The sequence below is a fragment of the Elephas maximus genome, chromosome 11, assembly GCF_024166365.1.
Source record: "Elephas maximus indicus isolate mEleMax1 chromosome 11, mEleMax1 primary haplotype, whole genome shotgun sequence".
NCBI classification, from domain to species: domain Eukaryota; kingdom Metazoa; phylum Chordata; class Mammalia; order Proboscidea; family Elephantidae; genus Elephas; species Elephas maximus.
Window position 1 is genome coordinate 43123880 of NC_064829.1, and position 21284 is coordinate 43145163.

Genomic DNA, 21284 nt, shown 5'->3' on the forward strand with positions numbered 1-21284 from the left:
GTTGTAGCCTTGTGAGACCTGAGAAGAGGACCCAACTACTCTGTGACCAGACTCCTGACCTACAGAAACTGTAAGATAATATATGTCTGTTGGTTTAAACCACTATATTTGTGCTAATTTACTATGCAGCACAAGAAACTAATAGAGATTTTGGTATCAAGAATAGAGTGCTGCTGTATTAAATACCTAAAGATGTGGGAGTGGCTTTGGAAATGGGCAATGGGCAGAAGCTGGAAAAATTTTGAGAAGCATGATCAAGAAAGCCTAAATCACCTTGAACAGACTGTTACTAAAAGTCTGAACTTTAAGGATGCTACCAGTGAAAGCTCAGAAGGAAGCGAGGTAACCTTTTACCTTCAGACACCAGAAATAGAAGGGTGAATTAAACCTAAAGCAAGGAAATAATAAATATTACAGTGGAGATCCCCCACACATCTGTCAGTTTGTTGTACTGTGGGGACATGTGTTGCTGTGACATGCTGGAAGCTATGTCAGCAGTATTCAAATACCAGCAGGGTCACCCATGGTGGACAGATTTCACCTGAGCTTCCAGACTAAGACAAGGAAGAAAGGCCCAACAGTGTACTTCTGCAAAGAATTAGCCAGTGAAAACCTTATGAATAGCAGCGGAACATTGGCCAATATAGTGCTGGAAGATGAGCCCCCCAGGTTGGAAGGCACTCAGAATACAACTAGGGAAGAGCAGCTGCCTCAAAGTAGAGGTGACCTTAATGACCTGGATGGAGTCAAGCTTTTGGGACCTTTATTTGCAGATGTGACATGACTCAAAATGAGAAGAAACAGCTGCAAACATCCGTTAATAATCATAACGTAGAATGTATGAAGTATGAATCTAGGAAAACTAAGAAATTGTCAAAAATGAAATGGAACATAAAACATTGATATCCTAAGCATTAATGAACTGAAATGGACTGGTATTGGCTATCTTGAATCAAATAATCTTATGGTCTACTATGCTGGGAATGACAACATGAAGAGGAATGAACATTTCAAGATCTATCCTGAAGTACAATGTGGTCAGTGATAAGATAATATCCATATGCCTACAAGGAAGACAAGTTAAAATGACTATTATTAAAATTTACAGACCAACCACCTAAGGCCAAAGATGAAGAAACTGAAGACTATTACCAACTTCTGCAGTCTGAAATTGATCAAACATGCAGTCAGGATGCATTGATAATTACTGGTGATTAGAATGTGAAAGTTGGAAACAAGGATTGGTGGTTGGAAAATATGGCCTTGGTGGTAGAGACGATGCTGGAGATCACATGATAGAGTTTTGTAAGATCAACAACTTCATTGCAAATACCTTTTTCTGCCAACATAAACGGCGACTCTACACATGGACCTCGCCAGATGGAATACACAGGAATCAAATCAACTACATCTGTGGAAAGAGAATGGAAAAACAATATCATCAGTCAGAACAAAATCTTGGGCTGACTGTGAAACAGACCATCAATTGCACATATGCAAGTTCAAGTTGAAACGGAAGAAAATTAGAACAAGTCCGCAAAAGCCAAAGTACGACCTTGAGTATACCCCACCTAAATTTAGAGACCATCTGAAGAAAAGATTTGACACATTGAACACTAAAGACCCAAGACCAGACGAGTTGTGGAATGACATCAAGGACATCACACATGAAGAAAGCAAGAAGTCATTAAAAAGACAGGAAAGAAAGAAAAGACCAAAACGGATGTCAGAAGAGACTCTGAAACTTGCTGTTGAACGTCGAGTAGTGAAAGCAAAAGAAAGAAATGATGAAGAAAAAGAGCTGAACAGAAGATTTCAAAGGGCATCTTGAGGAGACAAAGTAAAGTATTATAATGGCATGTGCAAAGAGCTGGAGATAGGAAATCAAAAGGGAAGAACACACTCACCATTTCTGAAGCTGAAAGAACTGAAGAAAAAATTCAAGCCTCGAGTTTCAAAATTGAAGGATTATATGGGGAAAATATTAAAAGATGCAGGAAGCATCAAAAGAAGATGGAAGGAATAGACAGAGTCACTATACCAAAAAGAATTGGTTGACCTTCATCCATTTCAGGAGGTAGCGTATGACCAGGCAAGTGGAGAGAAAGCCATGACTATGCTGGAGGAGCTGGAGAAAGAACTCAAACCAAGGCAACAGGTAAGAAGTAATTTTGTTTTTTATTTTTAACTTATTGTGGGTTAATGGAGAAGCCATCATAAATGGGCATCAATTTGGTTATCAGAGGAGAATTACTATGAAGTTTATAATTTTTGAATTATTCGTTCATTGCGATCAAGTCACTAAAGTTTTTAGTCTTAGTGTTTTCTATCTAATCATCTAAGTTTCTGACTCCTCCTGTCCTACACTGTTTCTCTAGAGGTTTTCCTCTTGTACATCCTTAGGATCATAGTGCTGGTACTTGATTACTCCTAGGATACAGCTCATAGCCAGGAAATGATCTGGAAGGAAATGACATCCATGGGAGCATTAAAGTCTCTGAGTAGCCAACTCCAGCCCTTGGAAAACCAGTGCAAGGGTGAAACTCATGAGTCCCAGGCTTTCCATGAGAGAGGTAAGGAGGCAGAATCCATTTGGGACGCAGGATGGAGATGAAGGCTATCACCTGTGGCATTGTTCATTTTCTAGGTCTTTTTTGTTTCTTTGAAGAGGCAGGGGTGGTCTCTTATGGCTGTCATTAAGAACTGTGGAAAGGCCCTTGCCTAGACATGTTCTTCCATTTGCTTTCCCTGGAATCTGAAATTCCAGAATAATTTCTAACTTTAGATTAAGAATTAAGACCTTTGATAGAATTCTCTAATTATATCCATAATATTCAATGACCAATATTTAGGTTTTTTAATATTATGGTTCCTTTAGCAATGCAGTCCCTAAGATGGAGAAGAATACTGTATCAGTAGAGATCAGTTGATGGAAGCCACATAGTTACTTGAACAGGGAAAGTTTAATTTTAAGAATTATTAACTGTAACAGAATTATCTACTAAGGTGTAAACAGAACTCTAACGGATACAAGAATAACAGGTACAGGGAGTCTCTAGGGCTGAGGCAGAGCACCCAAGGAAGGAACAAATGTGGAAGAGTGTGCCACTACCCTCCCCCCAACCCCACCACACCCAGGGCTAAAATCCAGATCTTGTTGGAGTGGGTGCAGCCGTGGCCCATGGGATGAAGATATTTGATGGGGGGCCATGTTGGTAGAACTTGCTAGGAAGATTTTCTCTAGGGTGTCAGGGGGAGCTATTCACCTGGAGCAAGGGGTGGGTAGCTGTGCTGCAGAATTCACTGAGAAGCTGCCTATGGGGGGTTCATGGCATAAAACTTTCTGGGGAGCCTTCCACAGGGATGATGCCACTGAAATGCACTGGGGTGACACTGCTGGGTGTTCCCGGTTCTGCAAGAGCAAACAGAGCACGCTAAGAGCAGGAAGAGAAGCCCCTTCCTCCTCCTGTGTCTTCCAGCCTCCTCTACTGACAAAGCTTACATCATGGCAGCCAGCAGGGGAGAAATGTTCCAGGATCACTGGTGGGGCAATGAAGGGTGGATCTGAAACTGAGAGACAGTAAATTGATAGTTGTCACAGATGCCAACGAGTACAGTGAAACCTGTGAGAACCGAAACGCAACGGGACTGCCTTGTTTTCTAGGTCTCGCAAGTTTTCCACCTCTGACAGGGTGCAGTCTTACCACTTTTCTATCATTCATTTTAGTGGAAAAATATTTCAGTTTTCTTTCTCTGACAGGTTTATGCTTTACGCAGGTTCTGGCTTTCGAAGATGTTGCTGTATGACCGAAACGACTTTGATTATGTTATTGGCAAAATCATCCCTATGGGCAGCAGACACATCAGGCTTATTAATTCGTTCTCTGATTTCATCTTCACCAAGCAATCTTATTAACTTCCCATGAAGCTTAACTATGAGAAAATTCAGTTAGCAGTCTAGTGCTTAACCATTGTACCACCAGGGCTCCTGCTTCTTCCAATACAGAAGACAATAACATAGTGGAAAGAGTACAAGCTTTGATGTTAAACATCTTTGAATCCTGACTCTACCTGTTATTAATTCTGTGGCCGTAGATAGGCGGTATAGGATGAGCCTCAGTTTCCTGATCTGTAAATTGCATACAATAAGTTGAGAGGGATTTTTGGAGGATTAGAGTAACCTCCCCTTAAAATAATTCAAGTTATATCAACTGTCATCTAATAATCTCCTGTTGTGTAGTGGTTAAGTGCTACGGCTACTAACCAAAAGGTCGGCAGTTCAAATCCGCCAAGTGCTTCTTGAAAACTCTACAGGGCAGTTCTACTCTGTCCTACAGGGTTGCTCTGAGTCGGAATCGACTTGCCGGCAGTGGGTTTGTCAGTTACTAGACATTTAGAAGTGAGAGGCATGGTATGTGTGAACCAAAATGTTTGACTATAAGCAGTCACATCTGCAAATTGTTTCCAGCCACCTTTGACCATTTACACATAAAAAGTGAACATATAAGACTCCCACATGATTCCAGAATGAGCAGTAACCCACAATATTCCTTTTCTCAACCTCTGAGTGTCTTACTCTGCCTATAATCATTTGATCTATTTGGAACCTGCCTGACTCTGCAATTGCCTTAATGCTTTCTAGTTCCCTCCCACCTACCTCTTTCCAACACTAACCCCCAAAGCATTTCCTAATCATAGCTTCTGCTCTCCTACTTTGCTAGAAGCACCGCTGATTCAAGATTGTTAGGCATCTTTCTGTACCATGATCACTCCTCATCACCTCTTTTCCTTTCCATTATTTCCAAAAAAATGCATCTTCTCCTAGTTTTCTGGTCTCTCACTGAAGCTAGTTTTAAAAGTTTTCTTCCTAATAAGTACTTGTTTCTTTTGATTTGTTTTCTGTTCCTGCTATAACATTCTCCCTTCTTCCAACATGAGGAGCAATAACACTTGCATTTTCTATTCACATTTTTAGAATACATGTTGGTGGCTGACAGAAAGTTGACTGCAAATCAGGAAATTATTGAATGTGTTACGTTACCGACCTTGATATCCCCAGGAAGACTACCTGGGAAAACTTTTTTGGGACAGATAGTTGAAGAAGCTTTGGGAAGTCCAGACAACCTCGAGAAACAAATAGGAAATGCTGCAAGCAACAAACTGAGTCAGCTCCCTTCCCAGGAAGCACATTTAGTCTGGCAACTTTCAACAAGAAAATCTGCACAGAACAGACTGTTCTTGAATGTAATCAAAGTGAAAGAAATCTCAATCTAAACTCAAATGTTATTACACAACAAAGAATTCACAGGAAAACCTCTGTGAGTGCTTTGATTGTGGGAAAGCCTTCTTCCAGAACCCAAAGCTGATTAGACATCAGAGAAGTCATACTGGTGAGAGACCATATGCATGTAAAGAATATGGCAAAGCCTTTAGTTTGAGCTCAGACCTTGTTAGACATAAGAGAATTCATAGTGGTGAAAAAGCGTATGAATGTTGTGAATGTGGAAAAGCTTTCAGGGGCAGCTCAGAGCTCATTAGGCATCGGAGATTTCACATTGGAGAGAAACCTTATGAATGTGGGAAAGCCTTCAGCTGGAGATCAGCCCTTATTCAGCATAATAAAATTCATACTGGAGATAAAGGCTATGAATGTAATGAGTGTGGGAAGGCTTTTGGTAGAAACTCTATCCTTATTGACCATCAAAGGATTCACACTGGAGAGAAACCTTATGAATGTGGAAAATCCTTCAATCAGAGCTCAGCCCTCACTCAGCACCAGAGGATCCACACTGGGGAGAAGCCTTATGAATGCAGCAAATGTAGGAAAACATTTAGGCATTAGTCAGGCCTTATGCAACATCATAGAACTCACACCAGAGTTTAACTATTGTTAAACACTAGTAATTCACTTTGGTGTTGAGATGCCACAGAAAATAAAGTTTTTTGGAAGTAAGGTTTTTGTCCCTCCAGCCCCGTTCAGTATTGTAAGAAGCTATTCACACAAAGATGCTTTGTTGAAATTGCTCAAAGTGACAAATGGAATAGCATTTTCAACCAGATCTTCTTCAGAAGTGGATGGTAGGTGTTGGTTAGATGCCTAACTAATTTCTGGAGGAGAGATGGGCAGTGTGATGGTTAAGGTTGTATGTCAACGTGGCTGGGCCATGATTCTCAGTGGTTTGGCAATTATGATGTACTTCGGCAGCTTTTTTTTTTTTTTTTTGGCAGCTATGCAATGATTTAATTACCTCCATAATGAGATCTGACATAATGTACCCACCTCCATGATGAGATCTGCTATGAGCAGCCTATCGGTTGAAACGGCGTTTCCTTGGGGGTGTGACCTGCATCCCATATATGTAGACTTTCTGGAAAAGTTCACTGGCTTTTTCTCTCTCTGGATTCTTCATCTGGCTTGTCATCGGACCTCCGGTTCTTGAGACTTGAGCTGGCAGCTTACATGCTGATCTTGGAATTCATCATCCTCTGCATCCTATGAGCCAGCAGCGTGTCATCTGACCTGCCAATCTTGGGTTCATCAGCCCCTGCAGCTATGTGAGTCAGAAGAAGCCTCCAGTCTGACTCATGGACTTGGGACTTTCCAGCCTCTACAACTGTGTGAGCCATTTCCTTGATGTAAATCAATTTCTCTCTGTGTGTCTCCCTCTCTGTCTCTCTCCCTCTCTCTATATATATACTTCACTGGTTTTGCTTCTCTAGAGAGCCCAGCCTAAGACAGGCAGTTTTGCAGCAAGTCCAGGATTGGGGCAGAGATGATGAAAGAGCTCCATATAAGATGGACCAAGAAGTGATCCCTCTAATGGCAAGGACTGCTGCCTGGCAGAAGCATTTGTTCATTTGGCAGGTAGAGGTACATGCTGAGAGTTATTAAATTATCTGAACTGAGGTTGTAAAACGTTGAACTGTGCTCTCAATCAGTTTAACAATATCTGAGAAATCGTAGCTCATTCTTCCCCCTTACCAGTGCTCTCCTTAGCCCTGAGTTTTCTGTTGAGGTTAATTGAAATCTGCTTATTTTTTGAGTACCTGCTGGGTAGCAGGCATTGGGGATAGACTTCGTCATTGTCTTCCCAGACTTAAGGCCTAGTGGGATATACATTTATTAAAGATGTAATTATAATAAAGTGCGATAAATGCTTTGGTAGGATAAAACCAGTATACTATGGAATTACATGGTAGATGTACCTAACCTAGTGCAGTGGGATGGATCACTTTTATATGGCCTATCTTGCCATGATCTTGTAACTGCCACCAAATGAATGGGTGGGATTATGCAAATAAGGGAGCCCTAGTGGCAGAATGGTTAAGCTCTAGGCTGCTAACCAAAAGGTCAGCAGTTCGAATCTACCAGCCATTCCTTGGAAACCCTATGGGGCAGTTCTACTCTGTCCTATAGGGTTGCTATGAGTTAGAATCAACTTGACAACAGGCTTATGCAAATAAGGTGTGTGGCCCACCAAGGGGATTGTACAGCTCCCTAATAATGCAAATAAGGTGCATGGCACACTTGTGGGGTGGAACCATGCAAATAAGGTATATGGAACACTAACAAGGGGATTGGTCGGTTTTGCCATTCCACTAGGCTTAAAATGAGCCATTGCAGAGTCAGAAATGGGGGACCTCATTACACCAAGAAAAAGAAATGTGAGTGGAGTGTGTCATTCTTGGACCCGGGGTCCCTGTGCTGAGAACCTCCTAGACCCATGAGACAGAGAGAGCTATAACACCAGAGATGGCACAAGATAGCAAGAAGCAGCTGCAGGGAAGTGGCAGCAGCAGAATCAGGAGACGAGTGCAAAATGGCACAGTGAGCTTCCTTGCCATGGAGTAAGGCAGTTTCAGTTTCAGACTAAGCTTGCTGGCAGAGTATGGTGCCCCTGGACACCTACTGGCAGAGCTAAAGTGCTTTGTAACAATTGCCTAAGCAGGGCAGAGGCCAGGCCTAGGGGCCAAAGAGCTGAGAGGCTGAAGGCCAGAGAGAGACCCGCCTGTGGACATGGCTAAGAGGCTGTCCTAATCGAAGAACTGTATTCTGAGTCATTCCTGATCCTGAATTGTGTACTATTACTTCCCTAATAAACCCCATAACTGTGAGTATGGTCTTTGAATTCTGTGTGGGCATTGCAATGAATTATTGAAACCAGCAGAAAAGTAGAGTGCCATGAGAGGGACAGGTAGTGTCAGAACTGGCAAAAAGGTTGGAGGTATGTCAGACCTCCACCTCATAGGAATTAGCTTTGGACTGCTGATGCTGATAATGATTCTTCTTGTGAAGTCAGACGAGGAGGTCAGACGCCCCACGCCACCATTTTTACACCTGGTCTGTTGGCCACTACAGGCTTCCTCGATGCGATGACATCTCAGTTGAGACCTAAAAGGTGGGTAGAGTTTAGCCAGGTCAAGGGGAGAAGGAAAGAGAACAACATTATAGGCAGAAGTTATTGTACATACAGTGTCATCAAGATAAGAGAATCTGGAGATGTCCTTTTCTCAATGTTCGTCTCTCTGGCAGGAATTGGTTCTCATAGAATTAGTGTACTCAGAATTAGTGTGATGAAAGACTCTGGTGTGTCGTATGGAAATAGGCACGTGTACACCAAGGAAAGACTACATATTGGAGGCTAAAGGGACAGTGGGGGCTGGGAGGTGTTTGGGACCCATGACCTGGGAGCTCAGGGAACGGGAAGGCCAAGTGAATACAAGGATGAGGTCTGCCTTCCCAGGCGCTTCCATTCCACATTCCCTTGCCCCACTCCCTTCTATGAGATTATCAGGCTCATAGACTCCAAGTTACTTGAGGACAATAAATATTTATCAAATTACCCCCCATAGATTCCTGAAACTGTAATTCCCTAATTTTTATCTTGGCAATTTTAATTAACCTCAAATTAATTGTGGAGAGCAACTAATACCTAGGAGAAAAAACTGTTTCCTTTTCTAAGATGTCCTGATTTCCCTTCCAGTAGTGCCGCTACTGAAAAAGAGTTGGTAATCACAACTGTTATGGGTATTAGGGGAGGTGGAAATTGGGAGGGGGGCAGTCTTTGTGTCCAGAGGTTGTGAGATTGTCATTGAGCTCAGATAATCAGAAGCCTAAAACCATCTTCCAAATGGATCGTGAGTTGCTTTTTCCTATAGCTGACCATCAGATGGTTTTGGGTTAGGTGGAGTTCCTGGGGGGTGCCAACGGTTAAGCACTGGACTACTAACCTAAAGTTTGTCGGTTCAAATCCATTCAGAGGTGCTTCAGAAGACAGTCCTGGCGATCTGCTTCCAAAAGGTCACAGCCTTGAAAACCCTACAAAGCAGTTCTGCCTTGCACAGTTGGAGTCATCATAAGAATCAACTCAATGACAACAAAAACAGTATCATTTAATAATTACTTTTTCCATAATTGTAAATTTATTGTAAATGTTGATAAAATAGAAAATGAGAAAGTATAAGTCACCCACAATGCTATCCATAGAAATATTCTTAACATTTTTTGAGTAATATATTTTTTCCAATCCTAATATTTTTGGTAGAAATCTTGTTTGGTAAATAATTATTGGTAACTGACTTTTAACATTTATACTCAGTATATACTTCAGCTGGTTTAGCATTAGAATGTAATGCAAGATGTACTGTAATAAAATTGGAGTTTTAAAGTTCTGCTTGGAAATTATTCATTCAGGAAAAGGGTGCACAGTAGTAACATGACTGGAGATGTGCTAGGGGAATGGTGAAGAATTTGTGGGAAGACATCAGGAAATTAGTATTCTCAGCTTTTATTCTCTGGGCCAAAAAGGGTCAGGAAACTGTGACAGCCTGTCTCTGGAGTTGTAGCACCAGCTGAACTCACAAAATTGAGGGGGCATGTGGGGCTGCTTTGTGGTTGAAAGATCATAGGAATGAGAACAAGAAGTAGCCTCTTTAAGCACATCTGCATCATGTATCTGCCAGAATTAGGACTCTTCCTTCCATTTGGGAGTGGTCCATATCTCACCAGATGGATATCCTCAGCACTAACTGCTAAGGACCAAGCTTAGGCCTGGACTGGGCAAGCAGGGCTTTGGTCTGGTTCTTCTCGATTTACTCATGGCCGACAAAGTGACACCAGAAGACACCTGAATTGGTACAATTTGGGTGATCCAGAACGGGAAAAATTACAGGTTGAAGTCCTGCTAGAAACTGAATCTACCTCTTAGAAAACAAGGGCTTCATATGCATTGTATAGCAACCAAATCTCTTGCCCCTGAGATTTTGAGCAGAGTCAGTAACAATGGTTTCCTGCTCAAAGATGACAGCCAACCACATTGCTTTGAATGTGTGTCGCTCTCCAAAGTCCTAGCAATACCCCGGTCTCACAAATCAGGCTCTTGAAAGGATAAACTATGCCTCTTCCGAGTCTCCCATTTCAGGGCTTCAACTTTTAATTTCTCCCAATCTGGTTAATGATCTAGATCACTGAAATTTCAACAATTTGGGTCTATTCCACTTTCACGTCATCAGCCGTGGCTGAACTGGTTTGAACCAGTTCAAGACCCTGTGGACAAGAGCCTAGGAGACTGCCACAACCTTTCCCTTTTCTCTCAGCAGGTTTGCAACAGAAACATGTATTTAAAGAAAAAAACCCATGACCCTTTGGATCTTTGGACCGCTTGATGATCACTGTGATATCCAACAAGGCAGGTGTGAATGATAAAGTGACTGAACAGCACTGTGTGGTTCTGCCCATCAGAAAGCAAAGGGCTGGATGGGTTTAAGTAAGGTCTGCCCATTGGGCTCATTCTTGCTCTTGACATCACAGAAATGCTCTCCAACTCAGGATGGGAGGCTTGTCTAACTGGCAATTCCCCTTGCTCTGCCAACGTGCAGAGGATGCCGTTGCTCAATCAAGAGAAGCACCGGAGTTTTGAGAGACCAAATGTCAGATTTGCTTTAAATATTCAGTTCTCTCAGTTGGACAGTGGTAGTTGCAGCCTATGGAAATGAGGAAGGAGAAGGGGAGATGTAGGAAACTGCTATTTATTAACTACCTTGACTAAGTTGCACGTTACTTTTTTAAATCAGTACAAGATCCATTTAAGGCAAACATTCTTATCCCCTGGACTGCCTCTGTACCAAGAGAAACAAGAGGGCCCTGAGCAGAAGGAAAAGCCACGAATTGCTTTTCTTCCACACAAGGCTGGTGAAGAAGAAAACAATTACCTTTGACATCCATCTCATATCAATACCCTATTTCATAATGGCATAGACTGGTGAAGTTTTGACCATAATAGATCATCTACTTCAGCTCTTTCAAATTGATGGTTCAAAGTTGTAAGATGCCTTGCTAACGGCTGCAGAATTCATGGCAAAGGGCTAACAAGAACAAACGTCTCTACTTCAACACTACTGCTTTTCTCAACCGTAAATCTCTTTCATGCAACATATTTATATAGGGATTTATAATTTGCAGAGGCCTTTTTTTGTGTACCGTGTGAGATGGGTGAGACTGCCACTGCCACTTTACCAATGAGGAAATTGAGGATCAGAGTCCATTGATGGGACAGAGATCTTACGGAAAGCAAATACCTTTCTTATATTTTCTTGACTATCCTGGGCTTTATTCCCTTTTTAACTTTTTTTTTTTCCCTAATCTTGAGTATTACATATTTATTAAAGAAAAACTGGAAAATACAGAAAAGCAAAAGTTAAATCACCTATGATCTTATCCCCCAGAGATAACCACTATAGCGTATTTTGATTATGCATTTCCAGTACTTTTAATGCATAAATATATTTCGACATGGGATTGTATTTTACATACCATCTTGTAATATTTTTACTGAACAATATATCATGAATACTTTGTCATTTAATATTAAATGATGTCATTTTTAATAGCTTTTAAGACTTTGTGTACATTTACGATGATTTCTGAAGTATATATTTTCAGGTAGAGTTTCAAAGTTAAAAGGCAACGCTTAAGGCTTCTGGTATTCATTGCCAGAGATAGTATGTATTCACCTCTCACCAGTAGCATTAGAGTTTCAGTTTCCCTAAATCTTTTGTCAGTTTTAGGGGGAAAAGTGCCATCTCAACAGTTACTTTAGTATAATGTTTAATTCCAGTGAGGCTGAACATTTATTTCTCATCCTTTGGCATTTATTCTGTGATTTCCCTATTTAAGCACCATTTTTTTCCTGTTCAGACTTCATGGAGAGATAGTACGGAGAAGTGACTACACAGAAAGGCTCTGGATTCCTACTGCCTGGGTTCAAAGTTTGACCTCCAGTAGGTCATGACCCCAAGCCTTCATTTTCTCATCTGCAAAATATGGGCTGAAGTAGAAACAACTAACACATATACACAAAGCCCTTAGCCAGTACCTATTACATTTCTTATTGATATATGTCAGAACTCTCTATATAAAGATTATTTCCCTTTTGTTATTCTTACTCCACCACTCATCTCTCAGTTTAACTATACTTAACACTTAATTGTGCTCCTGTGGAATCTGAATGTAGACCAAGAGGCAATTGTTCCAACAGAACAAAACAACATGGTTTAAAATCAGAAAAGGCTGCCATCAGGGTTGTATCATTTCACCATAATTACTCAATCTGTAAACTGAGCAAATATTACGAGAAGCTGGACTGTATGAAGAAGAAGGCAGCATCAGGATTGGAGGAAGACTCATTAACAACCTGCATTATGTAGACGACACAACCTTGCTTGCTGAACATGAAGAGGGCTTGAAGCACTTATTGATGAAGATCAAAGACTACAGCCTTCAGCATGGATTACAACTCAACATAAAGAACATAAAAATCCTCACAACTGGACTGATAAGCAACATCATAATAAATGGAGAAAAGATTAAATTTGTCAAGGATTTCATTTTACTTAGATCCACAATTAATGCCCCTGGAAGCGGAATCATCAAATTTCTTTTTGCACTGGGCAAATCTGCTGCATAAGACCTCTTGAAAGTCTTCAAAAGCAAAGACGTCATTTTGAGGACTAAGGTGCACCTGACTCAAGCCATGGTATTTTCAACTGTCTCATATGTATGGGAAAGCTGGGCAATGAATAAGGAAGACTGAAGAATTGATGCTTTGAATTATGGCGTTGACAAAGAATATTGAATATACCACGGACTGCTAGAATGAACAAATCTGTCTTGGAAGTACAGCCAGAATGCTCCTCAAAAACATAGATGGGGAGACTTCGTCTCATGTACTTTGGACATGTTATTAGAAGGGACCAGTCACTGGAAAAGGATATTATGCTTGGTGAAATACAGGGTCAGTAAAAAAGAAAACCCTCAATGAGATAGATGGAAACAGAGGCTGCAACACTGGGCTCAAACTGAGCAACGATTGTTTAGATGATGCAGGACTGGGCAGTATTTCATTATGTTGTATGCGTTAAGAGTCACAAATGACTTGGCAGCACCTACAAGTTATTCCTACTTAACGTCTGTCCTACCCTTTCCAGTTTCCTTGGGTCTTGCTCTGGAAAAGGAGGAAATCAAGAGTTGCGTAGCTCCTACCATATATTTTGTTACATTTTACTATCTTTTCCAAATGTTACTGTCCTTTTCTTTCTTCATTCTCTCTCCGAATAGTGGCATTTAGCCCTCCTGCCATTCTCACTGCTTCCCAGATGCCTATCTACGTGTTTCCCAATAGGAGCATTACTTCTCTGTTCCTTTTTATCATCATGACAGCTCTCCTTTCTCTATAATCAGGATTCAAGATTTCCATACAGATTCGGTTTTGGTAAGGTCTTCGCTATTCCTCCAAGGTATTAGGTCTTTTGAATAACATGCCTTCCTGTTGGCTAACGTATAATTTTGCCTTGCACTGAGAAGCACCTTCCTGCTGGTCCCTCAGAGGAGAATCTCTGGATTACCATGACTATTACCTTCTGCTGTCACTTTCCTTTAGCACTGTCTTTAACAAAATTCACAAGAGATACATGAAGTATTGGTGATGTTAAGTCAAAACTGAACATATGTGCAATGCCTGAAGAATATCACTCATAAACCCCAGGAGAAACTGACAAACATATTTTGAGGACCTGAGCCCAAGAGTATATTAGGAACTGTGGGATACAGCCCCATAAACAAATGATATGACAACCACAGCAGCTTCTGACCCAGAGCCCTGGGAACTGAGAAACTTGACAGCAACTCTAATACTGTCTTAGGAAACAAAGGAGCCGTCATATCTGGGAAGGGGAGACATAGACCTTTAATAGCCTCTTTACCTGGATCTGTCAGCACCTCCCCACCCCCCATCTAAGTTCTAGCCTAGCCTACAGGTTTGGCAAGGAATGTAGGTATTAACCCCTTCCCTGAGGTCAGAGAAGACCAAGACAAGGCTCCTCACCACGTCACAGTCCAAGGGTTCTGGGTTTTGTCAATTAAGAGAAACTTCTCCAATGGCCCATATTTTGATACAGGCACTGCTTAAAAGATTCTGGCTCCATCCCTCTCTCTCTTAGATATAACCCCACTTCAAAGGGAACTTCACACAAACTGGCCTTATATTTTTACTTTCCAGATGTGAAACTTTCTCTTCCTGGACTTTGCTGTTCCTTCTGTTTGTAGGGAAGAGTCTTCCCTGGCCTACTCCATGGCTAACTCCTACTCATCCATCAGGGCATTTACCCAGACACCTTGCCTGATCCAAGGCTGGGTCAGCTGCTACTTCTTTAGGTCACAGCATTAATCACACTGTAGCATTCTTGCCTGCTTGACTGCCCCTTCCATTAGACTGTACAGTATATTTCATTTTCCACTGTATCCCTAGTGCCTGGCACAGACACTATATTAACCTGTATTTTTATTTCTCACTCTTAATTTCTGACCTGCTGTGGACTCAACGAATAATTGATGAGACCGTGTTAACCCATCTTCCTTGTTGCCCTGTCACTGTCCTTATTTGGGGTAGTAAAATGTTTTCTGCAATTCTGACAGTGATAAAAAGTCCCTTACACTATCCACATCATCTCAGCCTTGGTACACGGATGATCCAATACAACGATAACGTCTGGGTCACTGGATCTTTTTCATGATGTTCTCATGGAAAGCAAGGTTTCAGTGTTACATTCCTATTTCCTGAGTATTCTTTTTTCTTTTTTTCTGAGTATTCTTAATGGCAATAAAAAAGCTGAAATGGCTCTGCCATCTGTCATTCTCATCCGTCACGGAAAAAGCTTTCAAGGGTCAGCTTTCATTAGCAGTGGGAAGTGCTACAATTATCAAGTTAGACTGATTGAAGACTAGTTTACAACCTTTATGGAACTTTGCTCCAAAGTAAACACTTTTGACTAACGAAGATAAGAATCTGACAAAAATATTTACAACAGTCATTGTATTCACAAGTTACTCTACAATGTGGACTCTCTGATGGCGCATGAGGACTGATCGGTGCCTGAAAGCTTTTCCACACTCGCCACATATATAAGCTTCATCCCCAGAGTGGATTCTCTGATGCTGAGTAAGGGCTGAGCGCCTTTTGAAGGCTTTGCCGCATTCATTGCACTGATAAGGTTCCTCTCCACTATGAATTCTCTGATGTCTGATGAGGTTTGAGCTCAAACTGAAGGCTTTTCCACATTCATTACATTCATAGGGTTTCTCTCCACTGTGTATCCTCTGATGGGTAATCAGCTCTGAGCTCTGCCTGAAAGCTTTTCCACATTCATTACATTCATAAGGTCTCTCTCCTGTATGAATTCGCTGATGTCTAATAAGCTTTGAGCTTTGGCTAAAGGTTTTCCCACACTCATTACATTCATAGGGTTTCTCACCAGTGTGAATTCTTTGATGTATAATCAGATATGAACTTTGACTGAATGCTTTGCCACATTCATTACATTTACAAGCTTTCTCACCAGTATGAATTTTCCGATGTCTAATAAGGGCTGAACTCTGATTGAAGGCTTTCCCACATTCACTGCATTCGTATGCTTTCTCCCCACTATGAATCCTCTGATGAATAATAAGATATGACCTCAAACTAAAGGCTTTCCCACACTGGTTACACTTGTAGGGCTTTTCTCCAGTATGGATTCTCTGATGCTGTGTTAGAGAGGAATGCTTTTTGAAGCTGTGCCCACATACATCACATCTATAAGGTCTCTCTTCTGTACGAACTTTCTGATATGTTTTAGAGTTTGTACTTAGGCTTAACCTTTTTTGTGGATTATCATGATGGTCTCTCTTTCCTAGAGATTCCTGTGTGAAGATCACTTGACTAAAACTGTCTGCTTGAGAAGGCGATCTTAATTTCTCCCCTGTAGTACTTTCTTGCTGCCACTCTAAAGGGTTCTCATGTTCACTAACTTCTCCAAATGAAGGTTTCAGGGGAAGTCTCTGTGATTTTTGTCCCGAAATTTCCTCCTTTGTTGCCAAATCATTGTTCTCACAATCTGAAATGATAAAAAGCAAAAAACAGATTTGACATTTCTCTACTCACTCTCAGCATTCAGCCTCTACTTCAGAGAAAAACAAAGATGTCATTGTTTACATATATCTTTTCTTTAACTGGCTGTACTAGGGTCCTTCCTCCTTTCTAATGTTAAGGCCTCCATCTACACTTTGACGTTTACCCTTTCCCAGTCTGAGAGACAGCTGATCAATTACTAATTGCTTCTTTCCTATTTTTCACCTCTTTCTCTGACTCCTGTTCATCGGCATGTAAAGCTCCTTGTCCACACATCTCCTTTAAACAACCATACTCCCTCCCATTCATAGAAAAGCTTCTTCAAAGGGTTGTCTGTACTAATCCCCATTCTGCAATCTGGTTTCTGCCTTACTCTGCTTTACTTCTACTGATACTGCTCTCACCAAGGTTACTAGCTTCACAGCTACTTAATCCAATGGCTACTTTCCAGATCTTATTTAGCTGGCCTCTCTGTAGCATTTTTTGGAGAGCCTCACCTTCCTGCTAAATATGTTCTCTTCCAGCAATACTGGCCTGATTTCTGTGGCTGTTACCTTCTTAGTCTCCAGGCCCAGTCACTCAATTAGTGTTCCTCAGGATTCTGTTGTGGGCTGTCACGAATTCACTGTACAAACTACCCACTAAACTTCAATTGCTACTTATAAGCTATTATCTCCCCAGGTCCCCAACTCTATCCCAGCCCTCTCTACTGAACTCTAGACTCTCATATCCAACTGCTAACTGGGCATTTTATTTGTATTTTACAAGCATCAAAATGTCCCAAACTAAACAACACCATCATATGTATCTGTTCCCTCTTATGTTTTCCTTTTTACATCAATTGTTGTTAATTGCCATAGAGTTGATTCTGACTCATGGTGACCCCATGTATGTCAGAGAACTGTGCTCCATAGGGTTTTCTGGAAGCAGATTGCCAGCCAGGCTTGTCTTCCAATGTGCCTCTGGTTGGGTTCAAACCACCAACCTTTTGGCTAGTAGTCCGGCGCTTAACCGTCTGCACCATGCAGGGACTCCAGGTACATGAATGGCACCACCATTAATCAGATGGCTCAAGAGTAAAAACTGTTCTCCCTCAGCCTCTACTTTTAATAATCAGACTCAATAAAATTAAGAAACGTAATACTGATGAACAGGAGTCAGCTTTGATCTTCACTGTGGCCTCCTGGATTGCAAAGGCCTCTAACAGGACTCCAGGACTCTACTCTTACCTTCCTCAAATCCATTCTCTATTGTGCAGCTAAGTTCTAAAACATAAATCTAATCATGTCACTCCCTTGCCTCAAACTCTTTGATTGCGCCCCACAGCACAGCACTCAGAAAACCGCACAAACCAATTAGCATGACATTTGAGTTTTTAATACCTGGATACCGTTTTCCTCTTTAGCTCATTTATCACCCTCTTTCCTTACTAATACACTACTGAAGCCAAGCTGGACTACCTGCAGTTCACAGAATGGCCTGCATTCTCTCACAGGGTTTTGTGGCCTCTGCTTGGGACAGCCCTCCTCCCTATTTACCTGGCTTTCTCCTACTCATACTATAGGTCTTGGCGTGCTTATCTCTCCCTGCAGGAAGTGTTCCTTGAACATCTAAGGTTGGGTTTGGTGCTTTTTATGTGCTCCCTTAGTACCTGTTGTTAGCAGCTGTCGAGTCACCCTGTAACTCAAGGCAACCACATGCACAACAGGATCAGACCACTGTGATTCATATGGTTTTCGCTGGTTAGTTAGAAGATCACCAGGCCTTTCTTCCTAGTCTATGTTACAGTGTGGAAGCTCTACTGAACTCTCTTCAGCATCACTGCAATACACAAGCCTCCACAGACAGATGGGTGTGTGGTGGCTGCACTTCAGGTGCACTGGCCATGAATCAAACTCTGGTCTCTCAAACGGAAGGCAAGAATTCTACCACTGAGCCCCCACTACCTAGTGCCTACTTTTATTCTAAATTACTACACTACATTGCAATGCTTTTTCTGCTCAACCGCTACCCTACCCAGACCTGAAAGCTCCTTGAAGATAGGGATTCAGTGCCTAGCACAGGTCCCAACATACATTAATACTCTAGTAAACTGTAAAATGAAGAAATGAATGAATAAGTGAAAGAATGAAAGGTAAACTGACAAAGGAAAGCTGAATGCAATTTATGAGGGTTGCTGAAAACAAAGCTATAAAGTGAGCACCTCTGGTCCAGGATAATAAAGGTGATACTCACATGCTGCAAGGTTATGAAATGCAATTTCTCCTGCAACCTCAAAACCAGAGGCCTAATTAATGAAAATCCCCAGATGAGTTTCTATTCCTCACCACTTCTGAGGGACAGGCAAGGTTCCCAGGACTTCAGCTGTGTCTTTGAAGGCTGGAGTTGGACATCTGTTGACTCTTGGGATGCTCTAAGACATGTCAAATCCTTCCACGGCACTGTTGCACCCTGTGGACTAGCTGGAACCTGAAGTCAATAAGATATGGTTAGCTTAGTGAGAATATCCCTGGTAAACTGCTGAGTAAAAATCTCAGAGAAGAGTTCAATAAGGACACCTCCAGGGATGAGGGACAGGGGAAAAAGAACCATTTAAGGGTACAGACTTATACTAACCTAAGTAGTCACTTCAGGGTTATGGTTCAGTAACAACAAATTTTAATCCTATTGTTATGATGATACCACATGCTCCAGCCTGGAAACTCTTTCTCCCATAACACATCACAACTCCCTGTTCCCACCTGTTGCCTCGGATCATCGAACTCTCTCTCCAAATCCTCCAACAGGGTCACAGCTTCCTCGCCGCTTTTTGGACTCTGTTGCTGAACCCAGACCTGCAGCTCCTCAGGCAGGATGCTCAGGAACTGTTCCAACACCAGCAGTTCCAGGATCTGCTCCTTTGTGTGCAACTCTGGCATCAGCCACCGATAGCAAAGCTCGTGAAGTCGCCCCAGAGCCTCCCGCGGCCCAGGGGTCTCCTTGTAGCAAAACTTTCTGAATTGCTGGCGAAACATTTCTTGGCAGGCCTGGGCACTCCCATCCTGCTTAGATTTCTGACCCCAGGAAAGGCCCTCTTCTACTTTCACTACTATTAGTTCTTGTTCCTGAGGATCCTGAGTTACCAGGGTTGCAAGTGCTCTGGATTCCACAGCCATTCTAGGCTGAAACAGTTAGCAAAAAGCTCGCTACAACTGGGTTCTGTGCTTCAGAGTTTCCTTTAGTATTTCTTCTTTCAAGGGCTTTCCTGGAGGATATAAAATCATTGTTAATTTATAGCAGTGAAAAAAACTTCTAGGAACTCATAAAAAATTAAATCAATCACTCCAGTAATTTACTGAAAGGGAGCAGATTTCAGACTGTATCTAAATAAACAATAATCAAATTAGAAATTTGAATTCTGACTGATAAAAATCAGTTGCCTTGTTCAGCGTCACCCATTTTGTGGAATTCCTACCACTAATGGTATAAGAAATGACTTTAGAAGTAAAAGAACACAGTGCTAACATTAATCACACGGTGAGAAAACTACTTTCTTTTCAATTCTCCTTCAAGCCTGATTTCATCAAGGGGAAAAATCTTGGGTGTTAGCGTGTAAAGTCTGTAGTAAACACGTGAACTCTATTTTTAATAAACAAAGTATAGGCTCTAGACTTCTGAACGCAACAGTATCTAGCTAGAAACTAATAATACTGATTTTTTTTAAACATTTACTTTCAGCTACTTTCTATGACAAGTGATGTTGACATTTATTTAAGGTAGTAATGAAACACTTTTAAAATTCACATTAAAACGTGTGATGTACATAAAAATACTATCCAGTATTTGCTAGTTGATCAAATTTAGCATTCGGTAAATTCCTTCAATCAGCACTGAGGCACTTAACTCTGGGCTCTGTCCTTTGCCAGGCCCTAGGATACAAAAGTTCCGGCCCAGGGAATAAATGAGTGTATGAAGGAATTAACAAGTATTTGTTAAATGCTTACCACGTATTCAAAACACATTAAGTATCATAAAGAGACCCAAAACAAGTAAAAAGAAGAAGCCTTGCCCTCAAAAAGCTAGAAGATACCACGAGTCAAAAATTTAAAAGTGAAACATGGCAATAGTTATGTAGATATGTTGTGGTACAGAACAAACATGATCTGATTTTAGGATAGGGGAATACTGGAGGATAGGGGAATACTGGAGCGTGCCCTTAAACCTGTCAGCAGGACAGATTAGTAAAATTAAACCCTAACGTTACGGTTAACCTGAGAGACTGACTACAATATTTATGCCACAAATGTGTGACTAATTTACCAGCTCCGCTACACTAACCCTTCTATTTTTATAACTCCGGTTACACCACCGCGTTTGCAAAGTCATGGGGGTGGGGAATAACTGTGATTTCTGCAGAAAACCAGGGAATTGAGTGCCGGCGTCCTCTGCGTCCCCAAAGAGCCGCGACCCTGGGGCCGGCAGACCGAGGGGCGGGGCTCCTTCATCCTGCGCCCACCGCCCCGGCAGCGCAACCTCCCCGTCCTCCCTCGCCTCGGGGCCCGGGGCCCTCACCGCGAAGCCCTGGAGTGGACAGGGAGAGAGACACCGACCCAGAGCAGGGAGCCACAAAGACCGGAAGTGCGCGCCGCGACCTTCCGCTCTCGCGCGACGCTGTGGCGCCCTCCCGAGCCCCGGTCCGCCCGCCCCTTGCTCACAGTCGGCCGATCAACGCCGTGGCTTCCCCTTTTCTTGCAGAGCGCGGGCTGTGGCGGCTTGAACTGAGAGCCCGGCTTCTCTCTCAGGTGAGAGGCGGCTGTCGCGAGGGCCGCTCTCCCCGATTTGTGTGCTTCCTACCCGGGCTTA

The 21284-nt window shown here is 42.1% G+C and overlaps 1 protein-coding gene and 1 pseudogene across 2 annotated transcripts; one reads left to right on the forward strand and one right to left on the reverse strand.

Moving 5' to 3' along the window:
• The first annotated feature begins 219 nt into the window (after nt 1-219).
• On the forward strand, nt 220-5884 carry LOC126085728 (zinc finger and SCAN domain-containing protein 30-like; annotated as a pseudogene).
• A 9467-nt stretch (nt 5885-15351) lies between these two features.
• On the reverse strand, nt 15352-21060 carry LOC126086346 (zinc finger protein 397). Of its 2 annotated transcripts, none has more exons than XM_049902531.1 (4): nt 21032-21060; nt 19184-19686; nt 18770-18911; nt 15352-16428 (listed from the first exon to the last, which is right to left on the reverse strand). In XM_049902531.1, the coding sequence occupies exons 2-4, from the start codon at nt 19595-19597 to the stop codon at nt 15380-15382; spliced, it is 1605 nt and encodes a 534-aa protein (XP_049758488.1). In that variant the 5' UTR covers nt 19598-19686; nt 21032-21060; the 3' UTR covers nt 15352-15379. The 2 variants fall into 2 exon arrangements, with proteins under 2 accessions (XP_049758488.1, XP_049758487.1); XM_049902530.1 differs by having other exon boundaries at nt 20994-21052.
• Between the last annotated feature and the right edge of the window lie 224 nt (nt 21061-21284).

Coding starts and splice junctions, on each gene's coding strand:
- LOC126086346 (XM_049902531.1), bottom strand. CDS start 19,597: ATGGCTGTGGAATCCAGAGCACTTGCAACCCTGGTAACTCAGGATCCT. Junction 18,912..19,183: donor TCGATGATCCGAGGCAACAG/GTGGGAACAGGG, acceptor TATTGACTTCAG/GTTCCAGCTAGTCCACAGGG. Junction 16,429..18,769: donor TTGCCTGTCCCTCAGAAGTG/GTGAGGAATAGA, acceptor TTATCATTTCAG/ATTGTGAGAACAATGATTTG.